Below are 27721 nucleotides of genomic sequence, written 5' to 3' on the forward strand. Positions count from 1 at the left end.
TTAGTTCGTATTTCACAAAACGCCTTTTGTTTTCCCATATCAGATTTATAACGCGGGCAACCGTTTCTTTATATACTGACGGTAAATATGTACTGTTTTTTTTTATTTAATACAAAGGAATAAGGAAACTATTGTTACGAAATTGATATTTTCTTTTATACTTATATTTTACTAGTTTTTCCACGTGGCTTCGTTCGCGTTACCAGAACATGTTTAATGATCGGATTAACAAATAGCTTACATCCTTTTCTAATCTAGTATTTGTATACCAAACTTCATAGTGACTGCTTGAGCTGTTAAGGCGATATAATTCAACAAACAAATAATATTTTGTTTATTTAATTATAGCAAGGATTTTAAAGAAACTTTAAAAAGGAGAAAATAGTCTATATGTATGTGTTTTCCTTAGATTATATAAATAGAGCATCGAATCTCAAAAACAGGTAAACTTTATATCCGCTAAATACCAAATTAGCTGTTTTAAATAGTCGTTTTTTATGTTAGTGTTATATACTCTTACGCATACAATGTATCTTGACGTATTATTTAATAAATAAAATGAGTATTTACGCAGAAATTATAAGTTAATAAGTAAATATAGAAGTTATAAAGGAACCACTCATAACTATTTATCACGCAAAATTGTATGAAAAATTTAACCCGCTTTTTTCGAAGCATAGAGACACTCTATTAATATAATATAAGGTATTTCCATACAATTGTACACATTATGCTTTCATATAATATAATAATGTATAATAATATTTATTTATTTTATTTATTTATTTATTGCTTTCCATAATAATTAATTAATACATAATACATAATTATTACATAAGGTTTCAATTATGGACCCTGTTGGGCACAGCAAGTAGGAGAGAGGAGGACAACACTTTTTTCACTTTCGAAATAGTGTATCACGATAAGTACGTATTTTCTTATTATTATTATTCATTATTTAAGTATTAGTGTGTATCTATCTAATAAAATATGTATAATATAAAAATATATAAATATAATAGTAAAATCTTGCTATATTATGTCATGTCATGCTGAATTACAAATTAGAAACATGATGTCTTCTAGAATAACTCATAGAAGTATATAGAAAGTGAGCTGGGTGGACCATGCTCACTCTAGAATTGACTGGTGCCCACCCGAAGTTGTGAACAAAGCTTCGCAAAGACATATCTGAAAATATATCTGCGCTATTATAAGGGGTCTATCCCCCCACCCCTCTACCCGGAAAATAATCTTAAATACAATAATGTTACCTCCATTAGTTAGCATACGTTAATCCTTTAGAGTCTAGTGGATTTAGAAAAGTCCATTTTATCAATACGATCATCCGAGAATCGAACTTCTCGGATCGGTCGTCATATCTTTTATAATATATATACGACTTCATATTAAGAATTTTTAAAAATTCTCTACCAGAGGGAGACTTTGTTCAAAAGTCGATTGCTTGGGTACCTCTGTCCCATTCGTGTTTCAACCGTGAAGCAAGGTTGTGTTTCGGTTTGAAGGGTGGGATATGGTGTGAATTTACTGGGTACAGAGAAATAACACCTGAGTGCTCAGGAATGGCAACGCATGGGGGGTATTGTGGGCGAAACAGTATACTCTGTTATGTCCATGGTACTGCTCATCTCTATTGGCGACGGTTACCACTTCCCATGAGATGGGCCGTCAGCTTGTTTGCCATTCTAAGTTGTATAAAATAAATTCTCATTGGAAAGAGAAGTAAAGAGCGCAAGCAGACGAAGTCGAAGTAAACAGTTAGTTGTGGATAAATTGAAATGCAAGAAAGATCTCACTTGAGTTTCATCACGTACGTAATAATTATAGTCCATGGCCTCTTAAGATTTCTACAGTGGCGAATGTTTATGGGCATTTTACGATCTCACATATTCCGTTTATAGATTTAAGAATAAAATATTATCATTAAATGTAATTTGATATAATTAAAATTAATTTAATTTTATATTATATTTTATTATATACTTTTGTACTGCAGTTGATTTTAAGTAATGATTAGATTCAATTTTAACAATTGTTTGGTTCTACTTACATACTGGCATTTTTGCACTTAAGTAGTTTTTTTTTATTAAAAGTTAATGAAAATTTAACGATTGACTATTGAAATTGAATGTAATATTATTATTATATAGGAACCACTAATTTTAGATTTAATAAATTTTAAGTGGAGATTAAATTACAAAAAAAAAAGAGTTCGTATCTAAGTTCTATTTTACAAGCACCATTTTATTTAAGACCAAAATTAGATTTGTATTTTTTTTATATCTTTATTATACCTAATTTTATAAATATAAAAGTTAATATATTTGTTACCTCTTAGTGCTTTAATCACTTAACCAATCCTCACTTTTTACGTACACATTTAACGACATTGGTAAAGCACTGGGTTTTAAAAGGATATAAGCTAGGTTTCGTTTTGGCCAATCAATATATCTCAGTTATTTAGACAAAGTGGCGGATAAAAACTCATAAATAAAATTAAAATTCTAATTAAAATATGTAAATACTTACCTACTGTAATTTAAAAGTATATCATATTGCATTCCGCGGCGTGAGGCTTTTAGCAGCGCGCTGCATCACATTATAAATCATTTAAAACATTTACTGGGCTGTAACTATGTAAAGATTTATAGGCGATGGTCATGAAACAATGAACTTTTGTGGTGAGACCGAGCGAATTACGGTCATTCTGTATTATGAGCTTATTGAACCTACCAGTGATTACTCGTGTTGGTTACAAGAAATATAAATATATATATACCTATATATCGGCCTATCATAAAACCGAGTGTGGTATTCCACTAAAAATATCATTATTTTTATAATAAACTTTTAACTTAAATGGTTTATAAAATGCATCTTTTTCCTATTATAGTTTAATCTATAAACCAATTTTATTTTTAAATACAGTAATAATAGTAATAAATCATATTGGAATAAATAAACCAAAAATAACTAATACACAATGCCATGTATTCCTAAATTAATCAGTTTATCTTATGGACATTAGACATCTAGATACAGCCTTTTCATTGAAACTTAAAAATAATATAAACGAATAAGTAATTGATTTCACCATAAGACAGCCTAGTGATGTCGAATAACAGTAATAATAATAATAATAGGAAATGTAATTTATATATATATATATATATATATATATATATATATATTGTATGTCTGTAAATGTAATATATATATATTACATTTACAGATTAAAATATATACATAAAAATACAAAAGGCGGTATATAGAAAATAAGTTAACTGAATTTAATGTTTTAATAATTTAAATAAAACTTTGTTATTTATATATAAAACATTGTAATTATTATGTAATAAACATTAAAAATTTATTCTACGTAATTTGTTACCGTCTTGCGAAACTGTGGTAATAAAGTGAAATGAGTCCAATACAGTAAAATAGTTGCAAATTCAGAACTTGTAACTATTTCACCTGATTGAGTAGATGTAGCACCCTCGTGAAATTTTATATAAATACATATAATAAAAATACAACTATAACTATAAGTTCTCAAGATCTTATTTATTTTATGAAGTCATGTTACTGTGTATGTTTATAAGCGTCGAATACAGCAGATTACCTTTAGAAAATAGGAAATTAAAATGATTTACCATTCAAAGTTGTATAAAAAAATTGTTTATTTTTTTTTGGCAGAAAACTTAGCAACCTTACCACAAGGATGGCAGTTCTGCTGCTCTTCCACGCAGCTGGTGCTGGGCTCGCGTCACCAACTGTCCTAGTGACGAGACCGGTCTCTAAAATACCCACGGAGCGACTTCCTACTGATAACCAGACTATTTATAGGTTAGAAGAAGGCGAAATTAGAAAGTGAGTACCAAGTTACGGGTCATATAGTTTATTTATTTAAGTTCACCAACAATTGTTTTTACAAGCTTAGACCTAAGTGTAACAATTTTTCATAGGCAAACACAGCATATGTTGATACTAACAATTAGTAGGGAGAAAAACAAATATATATATAACTTACAACTGTTATTAAATGCTTAACAACTAAAGCACTAACTATACCTATAAGCAGTTCCAGCAACATGTCTTATTTTATACATTTATAAGAAATTTTTTACAAAACCATTTGGACTATCAAAATTAATGTCGACCTGGTCACTGGTATTTACTAGAATAACATTAGTAAAACATAGAATCCTCTCACACTTATATTTTATTCTATAATATAATTAATCATTTAATGTAGTGAAAATCTTCGAGGTGAAATAATGGGCATGTTGCTTTGCGTAAACAAGGTCCCGACTTCGATTTCCGGTAGGACCTATCTAGTTAATTGGCTCGGATCTGGGTCTTCAGGGTTGCGTTCCCAGATGTTTATTATTTAATTTCTCATAACATAGAGTATCCTAGATTAAAGATCAGGTCATTGGTGTGATTGTATAAAACTTAATAAAAAAAATTTTTAAACGATTTCCGAAAGATAAAAGAGGTTTTTCTAGACGAGAGAAGGTTTTATTTTAGAATGCAGACGGACTAAGAACCCTATTGTATGATTACAGTACTAATTGTAAATTGATTTTCATTGTTGATTAGTTATGTTTCGGTATTGCGCCATATTGATATACCTTTAAATCTTAGAAGAGATCTTGCCTTACTTTGCGTGTTCTAACGCTTGTACAATGGACTGAGCTCAGCGGAATTGTTCAATACGATGCCCATGGCTACTTCCTATTATTGTAAAACTCACCATTGACAAAGAGTTTACCCCCATACCTTAGAATGTGAATGGTAGCGTACAGTGCGGATTCAGAGATGTTTCCTCCCACGAACACTCAGGTTATGGAATGAGCTCTCTGTCGAGATTTTCCCAAGAGACTACAGCATAGGGTTCTTAAAAAACGGTTAAAGAGGTTTCTTCAGGATCGACAACGGGTGCGTTTTCCTTGGTATTGTAGGCGTTCATAGGCTACTGTAATCGCTTACTATTAGGTAGGCAGTATACTCGTTTGCCACCTCACTGGTATAAACAAGACGATGTATATTTATTAACCCCAAGGTTCGATTATCCTAATTTTTTTACCATTGCGAACGTATGTCTGATTACCATTGCCATGATACGTGTATATAAAAAAATAAATATCTCTATTTTGGTGTTGCAGTTTCGAATTAAACACGTCTACAAACGCGCAAACGCCTGTGTTCATTACAGTCAGTCCTTGCATAAAGGATTTCCGGTGGGCTATTTACCACAGCATGGCGCACAACATTGACGGTAAATCTTAATTAAATATTTATTGCATGTTAGCTAATCCGACAAAAGTCATCCTATCTTATATTTTCTCATATACAGTATTTGTATTTTTTTTTATTCGCGTCATTTTTCTCATTACTAGGGAAGAGAAAAGGACACAGACTATACAGCTATTGTCTTCAGTTAATTTCAGATATTACCAGCATTTTTTTATGGCTAATAAGCTGACAGTCTACCTGATGGATAATGGTAAACGTTTCTTATAAACATGAATTATGAATGTCACAGGATATACTGTGACACCCATGCGTCACAGTACATACACACACACACAGAACGGCAACTCATGAAGAGCATCATGGGATACTCCTCATGAATTGGCTCATGGGTTGACTTCGTACTCTATAATTTAATATTGCTTGCTTGATGATTATTGCTTCATTTATTAATGCATAAAGTTTATTTATTTATTTTATTACTGGCAAAATATTTTAAAGGGAGACCATTATTCAATAGTTAATATGGTGATATGGTAATAATGAAAACTTATTTATACATATATTTTTTTTATTTTATTTTAGGCCCTTTAAATTTACTAAAAGAATACAAGGATGGCGAGTCGAACACATTAGCTGTATTTATTTCGAAACAAGAGAGATATTTTCTACAGGTAAATAACATTTCTGATGTATAGTAATGTATACTTTAAATCTTTAATTTGTTAAAATATGAACAATCAAATTTAATACCATTCTTGTTTAATTAATTTGTTTAATTTCACTAACATCTGCATATGGCAGTCACTTTGTGCGCTTAATGTTCAGTATTAAGCTCCAAACATTGATCGATTAAATGGAAATGTCTGTCTTAGAAGTGAACCATATGTCACAATACGAGTGTAGATGTACACTTAGTAACAGAGGATTCATGATTAATAGGAAGGTAGAGTCTCGACTAATATTTATCAATTCTCGATATCAAACTTTAGTAGTCGAACAGAAAAACGAAATCAAACAAAGTAATTATAATAAACTAACCAGTGATATGGTGGATATAATCAGTGATTAGCCGTATGGTCCGAGCATAGAATAGGACCTTCCTTTCCCGTGGGTGTCCACGGGTCGACTATGAAGAGTCGACTATGGGAGGACGAGAGATGGGAAGCTACGTCCCTCTTAAAACATCTCTAAAGCCTGACTGCAATTGCCATTCCGCCTGCCAAGCGTGGCAACTACTGGCAAAATCCCCAAGGGTGAGGCTTATGTTTAACAGTGGACAGTTAAAGACGGATATGATAAACCAGTGACATAGAAATCTGCAATACAAAATAAAATTTATTAAAATTTTAAAATGAAGTAAATAGATAGATACTCTTTATTGTCTCCTTCAAAAGATTACAATAATAAACTTATTATAGAAACAAAAAATTACAAAAAATAATAACAATGAGAAAACAATGGGCGAACTTATCGCTAAAAGTGATCTGTTCTAGACAACCTTTGGATGGAGAGGAGTAATTATAAACAGTTTGATCGAAGGCACCAGTATTACTTAATGTTTTTCCTAAAGAGTTGCCAGTTGGTTGTTAATATAGGATTCTTTACAATTTTTCTCATTTTTTGATTTTTTTTTTGGGAAAACTGTTAAGTTTCGTGAGTAAAACACAGCCGTAAAAGGTTGCTTTGGTTTAAATTTCACCTTATATACACGAATCAGCTTATATCACGTATTTATGTTATTGTATTTCACTTGAATTATTCACTTGTCATTATATATTTTTGTTTATGGTGCAATAAAGAGTTAAATAAATAAATCAGTATATAGATAGTTTTCTTTTTTTTTAAATATACGGACTCTACGTAACTCTTGAATTTTTTAATGTGATGTTTCGTTTCGGAAAAAAAATCTGAAACATAATAAAGTATTCTGTAGCCAATGAACCTAAAAAAAGCTATTTAGTCATTAGAATATATAATATTGTGTAAATATCATTTTTAGCTCTCATCGTCAAGAGGCGGTACAGTAGCAGTGAGTGTCAGAGGCGAGGTACCAAGAACAGTTCGCATTCGACTTAGAGTGAGATCCAGGCGGAGACTTACTGCTAACTGGGATCCAAGGTAAACATTATAACCTCATTATGATCTGATATAATCAAATTATAAACATCTGCAACGAGCTTAGAATAGCTAATACAATCTTTGATCTACGAATAAGAGCAATCTTAAAGAGTGCCAATGCATTTTAAGCGGTCAGTCACGTCATCCGAAAACGACATTTATAATTTAAAACTTTTTCCTTTAAAGAATGATACAGATTATAAAGATTAACAATATGTACACAAATAAAATAAATACTTAATTACGTAATCTTAATTATAAAAGCAAGATAAAGAGGCAATAATGGGCGACCTTATCGCTTAATAGCGATCTCTTCCAGGCAACTTTAGGATGGAGAGGAATAATTAAAACTGAGTCTGGTAAAGGCGTAACAAAAAAATAATAATACTAAAAATGGGGAAAAAAAGGTTAAAGATAAATTTAAACGCAATATAAAACAATATAATTAAAAAAATATATTTTACACATAATAAACGCAAATAAATAATACATACATATTCGTACACATGAATATACATATACAAACCTTATATAAAGACAAATATACTAATATGTATTAGGTACTACGAAGGAGATGATTTTCTTAAATAGTAATTTATAATCTTTTTTATTATAAGTCTTAATAGTATATTAATTGTCTTATACTATTTTTTTTATTTATACGCAAATAATCACAATTTTGAAAAAAAACATCTAAAAATAACTCCTTGATTCAAGACAATAACTAAACTAGTCCATTATCAGAAATAGCGACAAATCATAACATCAAAAAATGACTAAGGGAACTTAATAATCGAAGGAAGGGCAGCAGCGTCGCTCTTAAACCATCACCAAAGCTTGTACTTTTGAGACTTTGTACAAAAGTAGATTGCTTGGGTACCTCTGTCCCATTCATGTTTCAACCGTGAAGCAGTTGTGTTTGCATGGCTGTGTTTCGGTTAGAAGGGTGGGATATGGCGTGAATTTACTGGGTACAGAGGAATAACACCTGAGTCCTCAGGAATGGCAACGCATGGGAGATATCATGGGCGAAACAGTATACTCCGTTATGTCCATGGTACTGCTCATGTCTATAGGCGATGGTTACCACTTTCCATCTGGTGGGCCGTCAGCTTGTTTGCCATTCTGGGTTGTATAAAAAAAAAAAGCATGCGTGACAACTACTGGCAAACCTCCTCTTATAGAGAAGGCTTATATGGTATAGGCAGTAAGCAATTAACGGCTGATATGATGTTGACAATCATTAGAGATGTAGATTGTAATTGTAAAAATCTTTATTGTACATAACTCAGATTAAATACTGGAAAACTGTAGAATTTATAAGGGTAATAACCGTACAATTAAAGATAAACTAAATAATACCCAGTAAAAAAAAAATTAATATATAACACAATAAAAACAGCTCTATATACCTACATATGTAAATAATAAGACTAAATGAATAATAATATAACATTATTAAATAAAAACTTATACACATACACATATATATATATATATATATATATATATATATATATATATATATATATACATATATTATACATATACATATACATATACATATATACACTCCTACATACACATACATGTATACATAACAAATACAGACTATCCAAAGCTTGATGACCATATAAACTATGGTTTATTTTGCTAAGCTTGTATTTCAACTAAAATGTAGAATTGTATTAGTATTATTTAATCTATGACTGTATTCAGATAGAATTGGAGCCATGAAAATTCATGGTCCTGAGTTAGTTTCATCGATTTTTCAATCAAGTAAAGCGTTGTCTTAACAAAAACCTGTCAAGTTACTGGCACCGTTATCCATATCTCTCGACAACATAAATTTGATGTGTCACTAGTCGCCAGAGAACACGGAATAAATGAATTTATGATACATTCCCTTGTAGGGAATAAATGGGTTGTTATGTCTCATGTACCATTATTACAGCGTACTGTTTTTATTTTTTTTTTATTTTTAATTCATTGAAAATTCTGTTAACTATTCCAACTGATTTTGTCAAGAATTAATTACATTACAGACACGGTTATGAATGGAAATTTGCATGAATATTCATCTGTAAATATCCAATGTTGAGAATGATTTTATTAGCTGACCTCTTTTGGATGAATGACCTCGGAATTTGAGTCAGCTATTTTTCTAATAAATTACAGCATTCGGAAATTGAATTATTGACGAACTGAATATTTCAAACAAAATATGTCCATTTTCCGGACATTGAAATTATAAATTTGCGTTATTTATTTCATAGATGTAGCAGAGTTCGTATAGTTCTCGCCATCTATTTGTAATTAATTCTTTGGAGCAAACATTGATCAGTGAAATCATAACGACAGTTGCTTTTTCCTCGTAGAATAGCACAAAACTTGTGTATAATTTCAGGTTATCTACTAGTTTTTGTATAGTGATTTTCTTGTAGCTTTCTATAATAGAAAATAAACTTTTTTCTATAGAATATTAATAAATACTTATCTTTATTCATATCACGCATTTATAATAATTTATCTGCTATCAGAACTACTATCTACCTTTTTACTGTATTGGATTAAGACGTAAAGAATAGAAATGATTGTTGTGCTCAAATTTATTGCTGCGGTGTACTTAAATTTCCAAATCTTAGTAATCAGGTCTTTGTCAAGTTTCGTTTGCATCCTGTGGTGGGCATTGGAGAATTCCGGGGTGAATACGAGCGACCTAGCCTCCCCTTAAATACGTCTATGCAGGCCGTTTAAGTATATATAGTAGCATAGTAAGGCTAATGCATAGCATTTGTGGCACTAAGGTAGAGGTAAGCACATATACTAAATTATGTTGATCGGAAGCAACTTCAGTTTGTTTTTTCAAGTTTCAAATCATGTGTTTTATTAATATGAAAAATTAAAACTACCTGCTATCAGTGATTATTAAGTTTATTAAAATAAATTAGTTAAAAATACAAAAAGAAATGTTTATTTTATATAATGTTTTTTTATTGTAATTATATCTGCAGTTACATAAGCTCAGCTTTTGTGAAAATATTAATTGACTATTAAATATTTATATTCTCTTTTATCTCAAATAGAATAAGATGAAAATGAAGATGTGAATTGAAGATAGAAAGTGAACTATAATATTCAGCGTTATGATCCACATAATTTTTTAAAATTTTATTTAAACAAAATTCAGCAAAAAACATTCTTTCCCTACCTCTAACCTCCTTCTTACCAACTGCCTATCTAAGCTCGTTCACTTATATTGTAATCTTTATCAAATTTCATATTGTAATTCTCTATAGGGTATAGACTTTATAGACAAAGATTTTACAAAAAGTTGTTTGAAAGAGATTGTATAAACAGTAAAACTACCTTTTATACTACATACATATAATTCTTATTTGCTTATTATTCTTTAAGTGGTACAATAAATAGTAAATAAATAAAGACATCACAAGATTTTTGACTTGTCACAACTTTATAATACACATTATCTTTTATTTGTGATTTATGTGCGAAAGCAGGGAATTGAACACAAAATGTCAAGTGTATTAAAACAAAAAAGAATATCGATAATTATACAATTATACAAAAATGGTATGCTCTAACGTAATAAATAACATGTAATGTATTTTATTAGCTACCAAAGACATCATTTATATATGCTGTCCATAGACTCACAAGAACACGTCCTAAAATGGACGTGTCTGTAGAAAAAGATTGAAACATATGAATTAATATAACATACTCGTGCACTGATGTTTCTAATATTCTCTCTTTTTATTTTATGAAAAATAAATTGCTTTATTTTTATTGTATTGTATACACATATTTATTAATTTGTATTTTGATTAATATTTGTAAATTTGTACTTATATCGTCATCATTATCTCAACTATTCTCTGTCTACTGCTGAATATAGGCGTCCCTTATAGACTGCCATAAGGAACGGTCCTGAACCACTTGCATCCACTAATTCTCTGCAATACATTTAAGGTTATCATTCCATTTAGTGGGGGTCGTTCTACACTGTTTTGTCTGTAAGAGATCACTATCTAAGATTATTTCTTCTTCGTTATCAGTTCTTCGAGCTACGTGACCAGCCCATTGCCACTTCAGATTTCCTTATCCTTCGGGCTATATCGGTTACTTTGGTTCTTTTGCGAATGTACTCATTTCGGATTCTGTCTTGCGTGACAAACGCCGAGCATAGCCCTTTCCATATTTCGCTGAGTAATTTAAAAATTTTGCATACCAGCAACTGTGTAGGACCATGGTTCGGTTCCATAAGTTATCAAAATTAAAAAATCTTCGTCTTTAATCTTTGCGATATTTAGGATGAAAAGATGTGGCGTAGTTTTTTAGTTTTTCGAACGCTGTCCAGTCGAGTTTGTTTTTATTCAGTTTTTATTTATTTACAAACACAAAGTAAATTGTTATTAAATAAATTGTATTGTTAACTTTATCACAGATTACTTAATAAATAATTACTCTAAGTGTTGTTACATTTGTATTTCAATTTAATTCCACTCCAACGTTTCTCTTAATAAATGTGATTAACACGGCGAGTGTTTTGATTGCAAACTGCGATTAATAATTATTAGAATATTGTATAAAGTCTTCGAAGTGACCTCGAATAGCATAATTGTGATTGATAATTGAAAAGGAATTTTGAAGGGAAATTATTTTGGGGACTTTAGATCGCATAATTCTGTGTATATATACGAGCATGTCAACATCGTCCATGTATATTTATTTATTACAGCAAACAACAAGATATCCACTTTAATTATTTTATCCCATGCAAATAGTTTAGGTATATTGTGTTTGTTTAACTACTGATTACTACGGCATGCGTTAATTTTTCAGAAGAAAAGAAATTATTTATTTATTTTAGCCCATATATATATATATATATATATATATATATATATATATATATATATATATATATATATATATATATATATATGTATACTATCGTGGCACTCCTAGTATAGCAGGCGTTCATAGGCTACACTAATACTTTATTTATTAGACAGGCTGTATGCTTGATTGCCACCTTCGAGGTATAAAAAAAACTATACGTATATTACTTTGCATGCATTTTGCTTTGCAAGGCAAAAGGCAATTCTGTGTTGTCACAAAATTAAAATAAGATTAAACACTGGAGAAAAATAATTTAGAATTAGTAGTATGATGGCGTGACATTAATATAGTCTGTTTTAATATCATCATCATCATCATATCAGCTGTTATGTTGCTGAACATAGGCCTCCCCCAATTGAGAGATTTTGCCAGTAGTTGCTACGCTTAGCAAGCAAGTTGGTAACCACAGGTAGGCTTTAATATAATTCAATTAAAACGTAATCCGAATTTTGTTCTAATTGTCACAGGAACACTGTCTAAATTAAATTAGTTAGGAATTGGAACTTTGAGTCAATTATATAATAATATTTAATAAAATATAACTTTATATAATTTTTTTTTTCAACTTGTTCCTTATTATTTACTATATTTATATCCTATCTCTTTATAATAATTTAACACAGTTTGCCAACTGTTTTAACCATGCTATGTGTACACCTGTCTTACCATTGTTTTTCTATAAATGTTTTTCATTTTATTGACTGAAACCTGATTACTATACCTAACAAATTTAAAAAAAAAAACTATTTTTAATTAGTACAGCCACTAGAAATCAGCAGACTCAAAACAAAAGACAGTCTGCTTAGGTCAATTATTAATTTATTTATATATTCATAAGTTCTATTGAAATCTTTGAGTACGTTACACTATGTCTATGATGCAACAGACTTCGTATTAGTATTATGAGAAAGTGAATTTGTTTGTTTGATGGCTTAACTAATTAATGTTAAGTTTGATATATGAATATAAAGGGTGAAGAATAACACAGTTTTTTATCTTTTACTAGTTAGTACTTTTTATTCCAAATCAGTGAACATATATCGATCATACGGACGCAGTCTCGCGTAAAAGCTAATATAAAATAATATTACACGAACTGAGAACATCCTTTTGAAATTGCTTAATTTTTTTTTATACAACTTAGAATGGCAAACAAGCTGACGACCCACCTGATGGAAAGTGGTAACCGTCGCCTATAGACATGAGCAGTACCATGGACATAACAGAGTATACTCTTTCGCCCATGATACCCCCCATGCGTTGCCATTCCTGAGGACTCAGGTGTTATTCCTCTGTACCCTGTAAATTCACACCATATCCCACCCTTCAAACCGAAACACAGCCATGCAAACACAGCTGCTTCATGGTTGAAACACGAATGGGACAGAGGTACCCAAGCAATCGACTTTTGTAAAAAGTCTCCCTCTGGTGTATGGTTAATAAATTACAAAGGTACTTAACTCACAAACGGTAGCAAATACATCATTCTATGTACTCATTTTTTTTTTCTAATAAAATTGATTTCCTCGTCATATAACAGTAAAGGCCATTCGATAAATACGCAACAATGCTGGTCGAATGACATACCGACTGTAGATTCAATGTAGATTCATCGCAGATCAACGACGGACGAACAGTCCTACATTCCTTTATATAATCTTTCCCGTTAAAGTTCCCGGCAAAAAGTTCCAGCTAAGATTGTATTGGATGAATGGTCTCAGGTTTGCAAGCAACAAGCTTGAGAAATGAAATGACAACATAAAATTATTTACTCGGTATCATAACAGAGTTCAAGAAGTCAACGGACTTCAAATTCGACTTGTAATACATGGAGGTTTTAAATTTATATTTTTTGTGATAATCCTAAATTGATTTTTATTAATATTTTTGTAATTAATCAAGTTTATTTCTGTATTGGTCTCACATTTTCGAAGCGAATAATTAATAATTCCCAAAGCAAAATCCGTTCATAGACGATATGGCGTTGTAAATTATAGTACATTACTGCAGCGGCCAGCAACTGAGTCGTTGATGGACGAACGTGCAAATGTGGGCCGAGGCGTAGCCGAAGCACACATACGTGAATCCATCAATGCCTAGTTGTGGCCAAGGCTTGTATAGTATTTTCTCAAACAATGCTCGGAAATCAAAAACACAATTTTACTTTTTAAGTTCAATGACGAATAACAAACAATAATAATTTTTCACGCGCCATAATGTTGTTTTTTTTTTAATAAACAGCTATTTGCAAACCAGTTCGAAATTTAAATAAAACCCTTTATTAGTTAACTCCTTGGTAGCTATGTTTCTAGTAAAAGGTCATTCCATTTTTAAATTACAGGACAGATATGTGTTTACATAGTAATTTATCTGGCCGCAAAACACGACAGATATGGATTTTCATACAACTTTTGCCAGCCGCTGCCCGCGTGTATCTGGCCAGTACAGCAATTTTGATTTATCTCGAAGAAGATTGTCAAAATAATGCTCACATTTCCAAGCATGTTTGAGAAAAAATATTTACCTTGTGATTTATTCGAACAGCAAATTTTTAAGAGCGCTATTTTCGAGTATAAAAGTAATACAAAAAAATAGTGCTTAAATAACATTCATCACGCAAATTAAAATTCGTATAAATAAAACCCGAGTAATATTAAACTTAGTACGGTTTTTTTTTTAATAAAAAGAAAACCTATTCTTCTAGGAACCTATAAACAATTTACTCGTTAAAATGTGTACCAGCCATAGCAGGGGGCCAGTAAGTGTGCTCGTAAGTAATTAGAGGCGAGTGTTTAGTAGAATATAAATTGATTCATATGAGGACGGTGTCTTTGATTTTTTTTTTTATAAATCGTGCCAATACTAAAGTATTATATCGCGATACAGTGGTTTCTTTACAGATAACTGGACTCGAATGCGTTCCTTGCATTCTCGATACTAGAATGTTGCGTAGCGTGGTTTCAACAGTTCACTTGTGTAGCACATTGATTTATTTGTAAATGAATCTTTATTTTATTTTTATTTTATTATATTTAGTATGGTAAATAAGCTATTGACCCACCTGATAGAAAGTGGTAACCCTTGTCACTTGCCAGTTACAGTACCCGTCACCTATAGACACCTATGAACACTGAGAAAATGAATAAAATGCCATTGTTGATTAGTCATTTTTCATTCTCTTAAGAATAGATTCTTAAATGTCTTTTTCTGTTATTCTTTCCGTCTTTTTGATATTTTTATTTATTCTAATTCCTATTTCTTTTTTCTGTTTAATTGTATTTTTGCAAAAATAGTAAGCTTCGAGCTGTAGTTTTCCCATGAGACATAGGGTTTCTCAAAATACCCCTGCTTTAGGAATTTATAGGGAATAGTTATCGCTTACCATAAGGTAGGCCGTATGCTGTTTGCCACATTTGTGATAAAAAAATAATAATTCTGTTTTGTTTCAGCCCTATAGACCCTCAATCAACTACATATTGCGTGGTTGCATCATATGTAAGAAACTACACATCATTATGTGCAGCTCAGTTCGACGTCAAATTGAATCGATTGGATAATAAATCGACTCGATTCAACCCTGAATTAGATAGAGTAAACTTTGATATTGAAGGCTTGAATCCATCAGATAGGAAGAACCACACCAACCGTTTTGTGTTAACTGAAGTTGATAACCAAATTAAAGTGGAAAGCGAGATTGATTCACATTTTGGCATTTACGATAGGAATTTTAAAAGTGTTTATAGAAGAAAGAAATATGGTAAGTTTGCCCACAACACTTTTTCATTCGAGACTTTTATTGCCATATATTTATTATGGTTTTAAAAAAAATATATCATGTATTACTTCTACTTTTTCAGTGTAAAATTATAGATTTAAGTTGGCAACGTAGCAGTTCTCATCATCGTTATCATATCATCCGTTAACCGTCCACTGCTAGACATAAGATTACCCCATAAGGGCAGTTTTACAAGTAGTTGCCCCATTTGGCAGATTGGCAACCGCAGTTAGGCTTTGGTAATGTAATCCTAGCATAGAATCGGTTACCCCTTCTTTTCTCATGGGTGTCGTAAGAGGTGACTAAGGGAGGCCGAGGGATGGGTAGCAATGTCCCTCTTAAAACATCTCTAAAAGCCTAACTGCGGTTGCCAACCCACCTGCCAAACGTCGCAACTACTTGCAAAATTTTACTTATAGGGAAGACTTATGTTCAGCAGTGGATAGATAAAGGCCGAAATAATAAAAAAAAAATATGTCACAATCAAATAATTTGGTTTTTACTACAAGTCCTCGAAAATTATAAAACGGTCTTGTTTTTTTTTTCATTCGTTCGAGTTTCTATAGTTATTGGTTTCGTATTAATTGTGACGGTATTAAAGCAGACGTTTTCTTTTTGTTTTACAGAGTAGGTAGTAGTAGTATTAAATTATAACGTAAAATATTTATTTGTAAGTAAAATTTCATATTTTCTGAATCCCGAATCGTTTTCCCGTCCGTTCTTTCAGGAAACGATTTTAATTAATTTTTAATGGTAATGACGTACCGGATAGGAAGTCATCCATTGTGGTCGTAAAAATGAAAATGTAATATTAATGTTTAGCCGTAGCTTTTATTATTTCACTATTTTAAAGAAAGAAAGAAAGAAAAATAATTTATTTAGTGGCATACATAGACACTTATAATGGCTAACAATAAAAACAAATTCTTGTCACTACAAAGGCTCTTACTCGGAATGTTTCGGGAGTCCTTACCGACATTGGTCTTCCATAAGAGCCTATACAAACTGTATGTAACAATGAAATTAAATAACAAACAACAACAAGACAAATATTAGTGTTAGGTTAGTGTATATAATATAAAATACATACATATGAAACATGCAATATACTGTACAAATAAGCTGACATAGTAGCCAGATATTTGATAAAAAACACACACACACACACACACACACACATATATATATATATATAATTTAACTGGGCAAAAGCGATAATGATAATGGTTTTAAACGTGGCATACAACCATACAGCCCGTCTGATCGTGAGTGGTCCTTTTAGTCTATGGACACCAGCAACGACAGGAATGTCACGTGTGTATTGCTAACCTTAAGAAACCTTAATACACAATACAATGAAGAACCCTATTCTCGAGAGAAAACCTTAGCATTTTTTAATATTATTAAAAATAAATTAATACTTACTTATAAATACATTCTTTTTTTTTTCAACAGGACGCAGCACAAAAGTGACCAATGAAGATCCAGTAATAGCTTGCGTTGGTGATAGAACTCATCACTTAATTGAAAACTTGGACCCCAATAGAGTAAGTTTTTTCCAATATAGCTACCTAATTATAAGAAAGCATTAAAAATATTAACATCGTTTCATTTTAATAAATATTACTGGTATTACATTTGTTTTAGAAAATTTTTTTTTATTAACATAAAAAAAAATATTTATAAATGTAGTTTCTTTTTTAGGTAATTAAGTTTATATTTTGTCTTTTAGTTTAATCATAAATTTATTTTCCTTCATTATACCTAATTCATTAAAAAAATCTAAGGTTATTTTTGGAAATAAAACAACAACATTTTGAAGTTATTCAACGACACTTACGAGTAATGCATATTGAGAAATATATCTACTTATTTTTATTAAAAGTAAACACTTTTCATAAATCAAACATGTTGGAAATAAGAAAATAAGAAAACTTGTCAAACAAAATACGATTAAAGATATCAAAAGCATCGCGTAAATTATTATTTTTTTCTTTGCTCTTTACATTTGCGAGAATGTGGTGTTTGTAATAGACATTTTTAGCGCAAACATAAATTATAATACAGTACGTGACATTCTGGTTTCTATATGGTATAATGGTTAAAAAATAAAAATATCTACTAAAAGTAAAATATTATTAAAAGTTGCATTCTTATTTTAAATTGAGCTACCACATTAAGCGCATATTTGCCGATCATCGACGGCGTAAGATTGTCGACTGAACGTAGAGGCCATATTTAAATTCGGTCGCGTAATTTCCATCTAGTGTTAAACCTTACAGAGTTATATATACCAGAGACTTTGTACAAAAGTCGTTTGTTTGAGTGCCTCTGTCCCATTCGTGTTTCTACCGTGAAGCAGTTGTGTTTTCATGGCTGTGTTTTAGTTTGAAGGGTGGGATATGGCGATGAACTTACAGGGCACAGAGGAATAACACTTGTGTCCTCAGGAATGGCAACGCATGGCGGGTATCATGGGCGAAACAGTATACTCTGTAATATCCAAGTTACTGCTTACGTCTATGGCTGACGGTTACCATTTTTCATCAAGTGGGCCATGAACTTGTTTGCCATTCTAAGTTACATAAAAAAAATTAAATAGATCATAAAGAGATGATTACGATTTATGAAGTTTTAAATAACAATATAATAAAGTGTAAATATTGGGAACATCTAAACACACGTAAAATAAATATGAAAACATTAACCTACGGGAGCAGATAAAGCAGACTACCTTTTAAGTGTGATGCGTCTCATAAGAAACTATGTAATATAGCGTCGTCGATCTACCGCCGATGGAAGATCGGTGAGCAAACGACATAGTTACCAGATGTAAAATGCTAGCGTTTAGTGACGATATTTATAGTGAATGACCGATTCTTCATAGTGAAACTCATAACAGCAAATTGTAATTTGAAATATTGGCATTCTATCGCAGAATCGGCGACTGAAAAAGTTCTAATGTGTTGTTAGCCTTAGTTTGCGCACGTTATAAATTTTTCGTCACGTTCATTCATTCAACACTAATAAATTTTATTTTTTTAAACGCGAATTCCAAATTTAAATTTAGAACAGTTGTAAATTAAATACGAGGTGACCCGCTTCACCTAGCAACAGCGTTAGGTAAATATCAACTTTGTACGAAATGTCGTATATTCACGTAAATACATGTAGGTCTACAGCGGAAATATTTACTTAATTTTGATTAAAATTGATTAGCTTTGATCAATTCGTATATTGAATATGTCAAAACCACCACCACTTTGTGACCTAGTTCTCTCTTATAATAAAATATAAAAAATTAATATAAAGTGATAGATAGATGATTGATTTGCATTAGTTATTGTCTTCGAATTTAAATGTCATTTATGGTATGTACGAGTATGTACGAGTATGTATGGACGATGTTATTTGTACGTCAATTTTAAAAAGAAATTCCCTGGTGATGGATATATGATTATAATCTTCTTAGTAGTGTATATACGTACGATTTATCGGTGTCATTTAACATTACAGTAAATCGCATAATAATAATTTCATCATGTTTGACAAAATTTGTGTTTCGGTTTGAAGGGTGGGTATTATTATTATTATGTTATATTGGAATGAAATTATAGGCTGCAGAAGTATAGCCCCTTAATCCTTACGAATGGTAACGCATGAAGGGTATTATGGGCGACACAGTGTATACTCTGCTGTGTCCATGTACTGTTTAAGTGGTCTGTCAGTTTGCTTGCCATTGTAAGTTGCATAAAAAAGTATAGCTAAGTTTGTTTAGTTTAATCAAGTTTGGTTCAATTTAACCAAATTGGGCCAAATTTTGGTTTGTAGACCAGTTGGTTTGTAGAGAGTTTGGTAAAGTTTGGCCGAATTTGGTCTAATTTGGTAATTTCGATCAAAGGCTAAGTTTGTATCAGTTTTTCCAATTTTTTATCAAATTCAGCCAAGTAAAACGTCTAGTGCGTTATAAATACTATAAAGATGGTAACAGTGCCTATTTATTTTACAGACTTATTTCGTAAGTGTCTTCGGTATCGCTAAAGATCGTCGAGCAGGTTCCTTGTTGGCTAGTAGTAGCGTTCGCCCGCGGACGTCCACTGCCAAGCGGCTTAGAGAGAACGTACCTTATCGTTCTGATATTAGAACGAAAACTGTTTTTTATTTTAAGGTAAGAGAATCGATTAAGTCCTGCGCAGACGTTGGGCATTTTATCAGGGCAGACAAATATTTTTTTATACGCAAAAAGGGTTAGTTCGTTGCAAATAACAATGTATGTAACTTTGACGTAAATAGAGTATAAAAAGAAGTATGTATTTTATGCACACTCTATAAATCAACTAGTAAACACATTTATTGGCAAACACGTTTTCTTCGACACTCGTCTTAGGAAGAAACAGACATCGGATACTGCTGTCTTATTCTGTCTAATGGCGAAGCATTGATTATAAACAGTATTAATTATCACTCTTACCTCTTATCTTACCTTAAATGAATCTATATTCAATTACGTAATCGCATGCATGAGATAAAATAAGACAGCATAGTCGATGACATCTAGATAGATAGATTTGTTTGCAACTTATCTTGCGAGTCTAACCTCTGAAAACAAGTAGTAAACGAATTTATCATTAGATACGTTATCACTACCGCGTGAATTTGATGAAAAGAGACAGCGACATACGGTGTCTTGTTTTTCTTATGCGTATGCTGATAAAAATGTATAAAAAGAAATTTTATTTCGACACAAAATTTTAAATTGTATATCAAATACAAATTACAGTATATACTGTACTGAATATTAAAAGAAACAAATATTTTTCAGACCACTATTGGGACTGGTGGTGGTCTTTGGTTGACCCTATCGAATTGTGGTGGAGCAATTGACGTAGAAGTGTTAGTCAAGGGAAAGAGATTGTATATAGCCAAAAATATAGGTAAGAACAAATTTGACCAAGGATATTTTTAATGCTAGCAGGGCACCAGTGAAGATGAGAATGAAAGTAATATACCCATATATGCCCATAGTGGCATGTTCACTAAGAATTAATCACAATGGGTTCCAGAAAGACCTCATTACTAGCTATGGGATCGCTAATCCACATTACTGACAATTCTTTTTCCTTTTCAAGGATAATTACCGCTTACTAATTAAAGGGTCAGGTCGCATACCCTTGTCAGTAGTTTATAAAACTCGATTCTTTTCGCTTCATTATAAGGCGAAATACAATTACATATAGATTATAGACATCACGTCTGTAAATTCTTACTTATAGAAATGTCAACTAAATATATTTTCTATTATTGTTCTTTATTTGAATCTAGCTAACCTGATAGCGATCGTTCTTTTAGTATGGGATAAAGCAAAATATAGTTTTATATTTTTCTGATGTTTTTTTTTTCTCTCTTCATAAGAGCATTTATCGGATTTCAACTTACATTTGAAAAAAGAACTAACCAAATTAATGGCTGGAGATTGTCTAGTTTTGCGTTTAGAAACACATTTAGCGATTCATTTTATTTATGTAGATTGTCTTCAGTTCTCCATTGAATTAGAACTTAGTTTTATTTTCCAGAGTCCCATTTGAAAATCTTTGTCCCAGTACCAATTTCGACCTCATCTATGCAGGAGACAAGTGATGAAGGTTCAGTACAGTTTGACTCTAGTTCAGAGGAAGCTAGGATGAGGTATGTCATCAAAGTGACTCCGAGTAGACGGGACAGGGACGGAAGCATTAGTTTGGAGGTATGTTTATATTATGGTATCAATTACAAAATTATAATTAATAATATTATTAATTACTATAGGCGAAATCAATATTATTAGTAAATATTTTTTTTTACTAGTGAAACTAAATACTTTCTTAAACATATTATCTTTTCCTGATGTGAACTACCAAAGAATGGAAATAAAATCTTGAATTCTGCATGTCGATGGTAAAAGTCATCTTCTGAGTAAACGAGTTTTATCTTAGGTCTTACCATCATTTTCCTTTACGTGTAGTAAGATCAAGGACAAGCTCTACAAAATTTGTCGGAAAATACCAAAATAAAATTTAGTTTTACCAGAGGGAAACTTTGTGAAACGTCGTTTGCTTGAGTACTTCTGTACTTCTACAGTTTCTTTCGCTTAGCAACTGTACTTTCATGATAGTATTTCGATTTTGAAATATGACTCAATGGTGAATGAAGTATGACAATCAAATAACGAAGTACGGAGACATAACATATTAGACTTCAAAAATAGCATCGCATGTGTTGGTACTAAAGGCACTTCAGTGTATTCTGTGAAGTGCTTTGTATGTCTATAGACGATGGCTGTCACTTTCTATTAGGGGGTCGTCACCTAATTTGCTATTCAGTAGAAATAGGCACTCAAAATTTTTATAGCTTTTCTACCTAATATTTAATTTTAATAAAACATTCAGTTACACTGGCAAATTCTAACGATTTCTAATTCTCTGTATTCCCATAATCCTAGATGAGGTAGTCAGAGCCACCGAATTATATTATCATTAACTTTTCAGATTGCTGCTTCTACCACAAGATGGGGTGTAAATATTCCAGAATTATCAGAAGATGGCGCCATTGTGCGAGAACTGAGGCCAAAGAGATCATGCAGATCCGTAGATATAGCATTTCTGCCAGCCACACACAATGCAACTGATGTTATCAGGTGAATTAATTTTAACCCACTGTTGACAAAATTCTTGTCAAAAATCAATTAATTGCATTTTTGGATATTTAATTTATGTACGTAGGTACTAGCTTTTATCCGTGACTTCTCTCTAGTCTGCGTGACTGGCATATATTCATTAAGTTGTATAAAAGTAGCTTATGCCCTTTTTCATCACAAATACCTGCATACATAGTATGTGTTTTTTTAAATTCCACAGTGATTCGTTAATTCGTGAAGGTGCTAAGAGACATCAAACTACTAAATAAACTCTCTTTCACGTTTATAATATTCACTATCATCATCATCTCAGCCGATAACCGTCCACTGCTGAACTTAGGCTTCAGACCATCATAAAGAACGATCTGGATCATCTGCATCCACAGACTTCCTGCGATGCTTATTACACTATTAGTAAGGAAAAAAGGATAGAGATAATAAAATTGTAACTAAAATGTTCTTTTCTATAGATAGGAAATACTGGTATGAAGTAAAAACTGATATTTTATTAACCGTCCACTACTGGCCCTTTCCTATAAGAGGGGTTTTAGTAGTAAATGCCATGTTTGACGGGTTGGCAAACGCAATTAGGCTTTGGTGATGTTTTAAGAGGGAGCTGTTGCTCATCTTTCGCTTATTAAGTTTTCTTAGCCGTCTCTTACCATACCCACAGAAAAGGAAGAAATTACATGGGAGAAGCAAACTTTGATATGAGAGGTCTTAAAAAGCCCAGATAATAATTTTTAGTTTTTATCTATTGTCTGTAGTATTTTGTTCATACACTGCCAAGGATCAATATTTTCCCTTTTGTTAATTTCCGTTATTCTTGGTGAAGTAAAAAATAATAATACAAAATGCCTACTACGGTCCAATAAGGCGTAATTAAATTAAAAATTATTGAACAAAAGACAAATAATGAAAAAAGATGGAATCGCACAGTAAAAATTAATCGAATGGAATCGAACATCTCAAATTCGTAATTTTGATTAAATTGATATAAAATCGATATCTCTCATTCCTTTTTTAGATATTGTACAATCGTCAGAGAATATATAAATGGTGAAGTCTATACGTGTGGCATGTTTAAGAAGTCTTATGTGAAACCACAGTGTATAAACCATATACAGGCATCATCGTAAGTATTATCACAGATTATTTATTAATCCTAGAATAAGCCACGCCTAAGCCAATATATATGTTTTTGATACTTGACGTTTTTATTTATTTATTTATTTATTCATTAGTACAAATATGTGTACATGGCGGACTTAATGCTAAAAGCATTCTCTCCCAGTCAACCATAGGGAAGTGTCAGAATACTCGAATGCGGTACTACTAATTATTGATATACATACATACTAAAATTACATATATAAACGAATAAATATATATGAATAACAAATATACTTACACATATATGATATATACTATATTATACACGAATTTGGGAATATACAATCAAGTACAAGTCATCAAGTATCAAAAACGTGTCAAAAGTTGGTCAGCTAATTATTTTTGGCTGATTAATAATTTTTAAATTATAATTTTGTATGATTTAAATAATAATTATAATTTATATCTGAGTATAAAAAAATAATATAATATACATATTTTATACGTTGTGCTTTGTATTAATTAAAATGGTGGTCATTTTTCATGATTTAAAAAACGAAAACATATTTTAGATTTATACTTATAAACCAAAGTATTCAGTAAAAATAAGCAACTTTATAAATCATTAGTACTGTTTATCTCGTTCTTTCAAATACATTCGTAAGAATTTACTATCCTTTTTTATTTAATCTTATAAATTTCTCCCACATACTTATGTTAATAAAAAAGTTGACCTATTTTTGAGAAAACATTTGTATTGAAACACTTTACCTAAATAAATTAAGCTAAAAATTTTGCACCAATTTCGATCAGATTTTGCTTCGGAAATTTTTAAATATTTCTCTTTTTTGCGATCTAAACCTATATTTTCAATTAAATTCACTTTTTAAATAGTCAAGCAGATCAGAAGTATTAAAATATATTCAATTGTTTTTAAAAATAAATATTTTCAACGCAGCTACACTTCAGTAACGTTCGGTATAATCACTCTTAATTTATTAAAAACGAATAAATATGAATTTATTCGTTTTATTGTTTCGTATATTTAAATTGTTTTTTAATAAAAAAATATATGTTATTTATTTTAGATCGAAAGTAATAAAGCAGAAGATAAATGGACTGAAATCCGGCAGAAAATATGCAGTACAGGTCACCGCAGCGAGCAGAGGTAGCACAGTGCCCTATAATGTTTTATATGTAAACACAAATATATCATGTAAAGAGGAACGATAATATATATTGTGTATCGACACCAGAGGCAGATATGTATTACAAACATGGGGCTTTCCATAAACCTAATTAAAAAAGTGTGGATATTTCGAAAGCTCTAATAACCTTACTGGCCACGTAAAAATTCTATTTGTAGAATTATCCCATATTCCTGTATAGTGTTCGTAGAGAATGCCAGATACTATTCTTAATCTATGATAATATTATTTAAAATTAAAACTTTAATAAGGATATGCCTACCTCAAATGAATTACTACGAATATTCTAAATAACTTTCCGAATTGTTGTTTTAATTTGCAAACGAAATATCTCGCTATGCTTATTCAATAATTACTTATATTTTTTTTATTAAGATTAAAGACACTGGCCACTATTACACTATTTCAGTTAAAAATGATCCTTATCTAATTTATGAGATATATGTGTGAATATTTTTAATTTATAGATTAAGAATAGTAGGTACTCGTACAATCTTTAATTTTTGTGCCAGTTGACATGTGCTGTACAATTTTATATACAAAATTTCATAATTGGATAAGTACCTACTGTGCAGGTGTCGTTGTTTATGGTTTTGTAAAGTTGTTTACTGGAAACGTCGCCTAGTATCTTATATTTTTATAACTGACCCAATGAGATTTAAATATTATTTATGTAAAAAAATCGGTAAATAAATTGATGAACAGATGATAAATTATATGAATTGTACTGAACGTTTATTTTCTTAATTATTATAAAGGTTCCATGCCTCTTAGTTATTGTACTTATTAATTATTTATTTTAATAAATTGCATTTAATGATTTTGTATCATATTTAAAATAGACATTATGTATACATATAAATTACGACAAAATGCCACTGACTTCCCCGTCTAAAAATTAGAGCTGTGGGAATATTTTTTTTTAAGATACATTTGTACCTAATCCTATGTTCCTAATCATCTATCTATTACATATCTATGTTTTTTTTTGTTGTAAATAGTATTAAGTTCTTATAATTAAATATTAATAATTAAATAAGATTTTCCGTCTGCTACGACTTCTTTTAAAATAACCGACGGTTTTTAATCATTTCATCCGAGTTTATTTATTTAATAGAACAAAATTAATATGATGAAAAAAAAAAATAAAAAAATCTTATTTTTTTAATGGATGATAATGGAATAATACCCTGCGTTAACCGTATATGCTGACAGAGCTCCAGTGGGGGATGATAAGCGAGACTAAAAGGGCAGTTCTATGGCCTATCGTGATGAATATACCTAGAATACACTTCAGTGTGATGATTTTCAGAGGGATCACAGAAAGTCAACTTGATTAACAATCCCTTCCCCCATGTCAATGGGCTTTCCCTCTTGTTTATTAGCTAATTACAACAAGAATTATCATAATCGATTGGTCGATCTTACATAGGAGGGGCGGAGGGGAGGCAGTATGATTGAGATTTATATCCAATGGCAAGTCGACAACGTTAATAGCTGATTCCCGTCACCCTTTTTTTTGTGATAAGAAGATTCATTATTAAAATTTTATATGAATTGTATCTAAATTATGCGAATTGAAACTTGCCTTCTTTTGAAGTCACTTGATAATAATAAAAAAAAAACTATTCACCTTTGCGTTGTTCAGCTAGTGATGCGTACCTTCGATAGTACAACATTGTCATTGATCCCTATTTCTAGATTTTACTATACTATAATTATTATTATTTATTAGAATAGGTACCTACTACTTGTAGGATTCCAAATTATTATTTTAAAAATATCATTGAGTTCAATTTAAGCATATTTACTAATCAATTTCTCTATACATCATGATATGGTAATAACAAAGAAGACTCAATCAGCAGAACGCGTGAGCGCCTTTCGGGGATAACAAAATCGAATCCCAGCTTTATTTTTAACCACTTATTTTTTTAAAGGAGATGAAATGCTTGGAATACTAACTGGTTCAGTCAATGTACACTATCATTTTATAAAAAGCTGACACAAAATACTTTTGTGCCAATAATCCGTTTAATAATTTGATTTTTTCATATTTTTACGATAAAAGTCTTGATTTTTTTAATATTTTGATATACTGTACTATGACTGGAAAACCACTTAAGTCTAGCCTTATTGTTACGCTTCGTAATTTAAAGGGGATGTAAAGCTGCCATCGGTTAGGCTACATCACAATCTTTTGTGTATGATGAAAATGGAAAATGTAAAAATTCTCAACAACAGCGGACGAGGGAGAGGAGCTAATTGTTAATAAAATATTGCCTATGACTAGGTATATATTACAAAAATGTCTCCCGAACACATTACCATTTTCCTACATTGTTAGATTTTTTTTATACAACAGATTGGCAAACAAGCTGACGGTCCACCTGATGGAAAGTAGTAACGGCCGCCTATAGACATGAGCGGTACCATGGATATAACAGAGTATATTGTTTCGCTCATGATACCCCCCATGCGTTGCCATTCCTGAGGACTCAGGTGTTATTCCTCTGTACCCAGTAAATTCACGTAATAATATAATTATAGTGTGTTATATATGAGATAGAATGAAAATTGAAATTGTTTGTAATTTATGTTATAAGATTAGAATTAGAAACATAAGTA

The 27721-nt window shown here is 31.0% G+C and overlaps 1 protein-coding gene across 1 annotated transcript in view; it reads left to right on the forward strand.

The window, feature by feature from the left end:
• Positions 1 to 27721, forward strand: part of LOC113513315 (protein NDNF-like) — a 46270-nt gene extending 18549 nt beyond the window's left edge. The window contains exons 2-13 of the mRNA XM_031908970.2: positions 3718 to 3891; positions 5190 to 5302; positions 5863 to 5951; positions 7280 to 7398; positions 15774 to 16081; positions 17555 to 17646; positions 20109 to 20267; positions 20922 to 21033; positions 21673 to 21842; positions 22624 to 22772; positions 23800 to 23907; positions 24974 to 27721. Coding sequence (XP_031764830.2) covers positions 3718 to 3891; positions 5190 to 5302; positions 5863 to 5951; positions 7280 to 7398; positions 15774 to 16081; positions 17555 to 17646; positions 20109 to 20267; positions 20922 to 21033; positions 21673 to 21842; positions 22624 to 22772; positions 23800 to 23907; positions 24974 to 25118 — 1738 coding nt within the window. The 3' untranslated portion in view covers positions 25119 to 27721. The remainder of the gene's footprint in view (positions 1 to 3717; positions 3892 to 5189; positions 5303 to 5862; positions 5952 to 7279; positions 7399 to 15773; positions 16082 to 17554; positions 17647 to 20108; positions 20268 to 20921; positions 21034 to 21672; positions 21843 to 22623; positions 22773 to 23799; positions 23908 to 24973) is intronic.

The sequence above is a fragment of the Galleria mellonella genome, unplaced genomic scaffold (assembly GCF_026898425.1).
Source record: "Galleria mellonella isolate WM207_F2 unplaced genomic scaffold, CSIRO_AGI_GalMel_v1 utg56, whole genome shotgun sequence".
Lineage (NCBI taxonomy): Eukaryota > Metazoa > Arthropoda > Insecta > Lepidoptera > Pyralidae > Galleria > Galleria mellonella.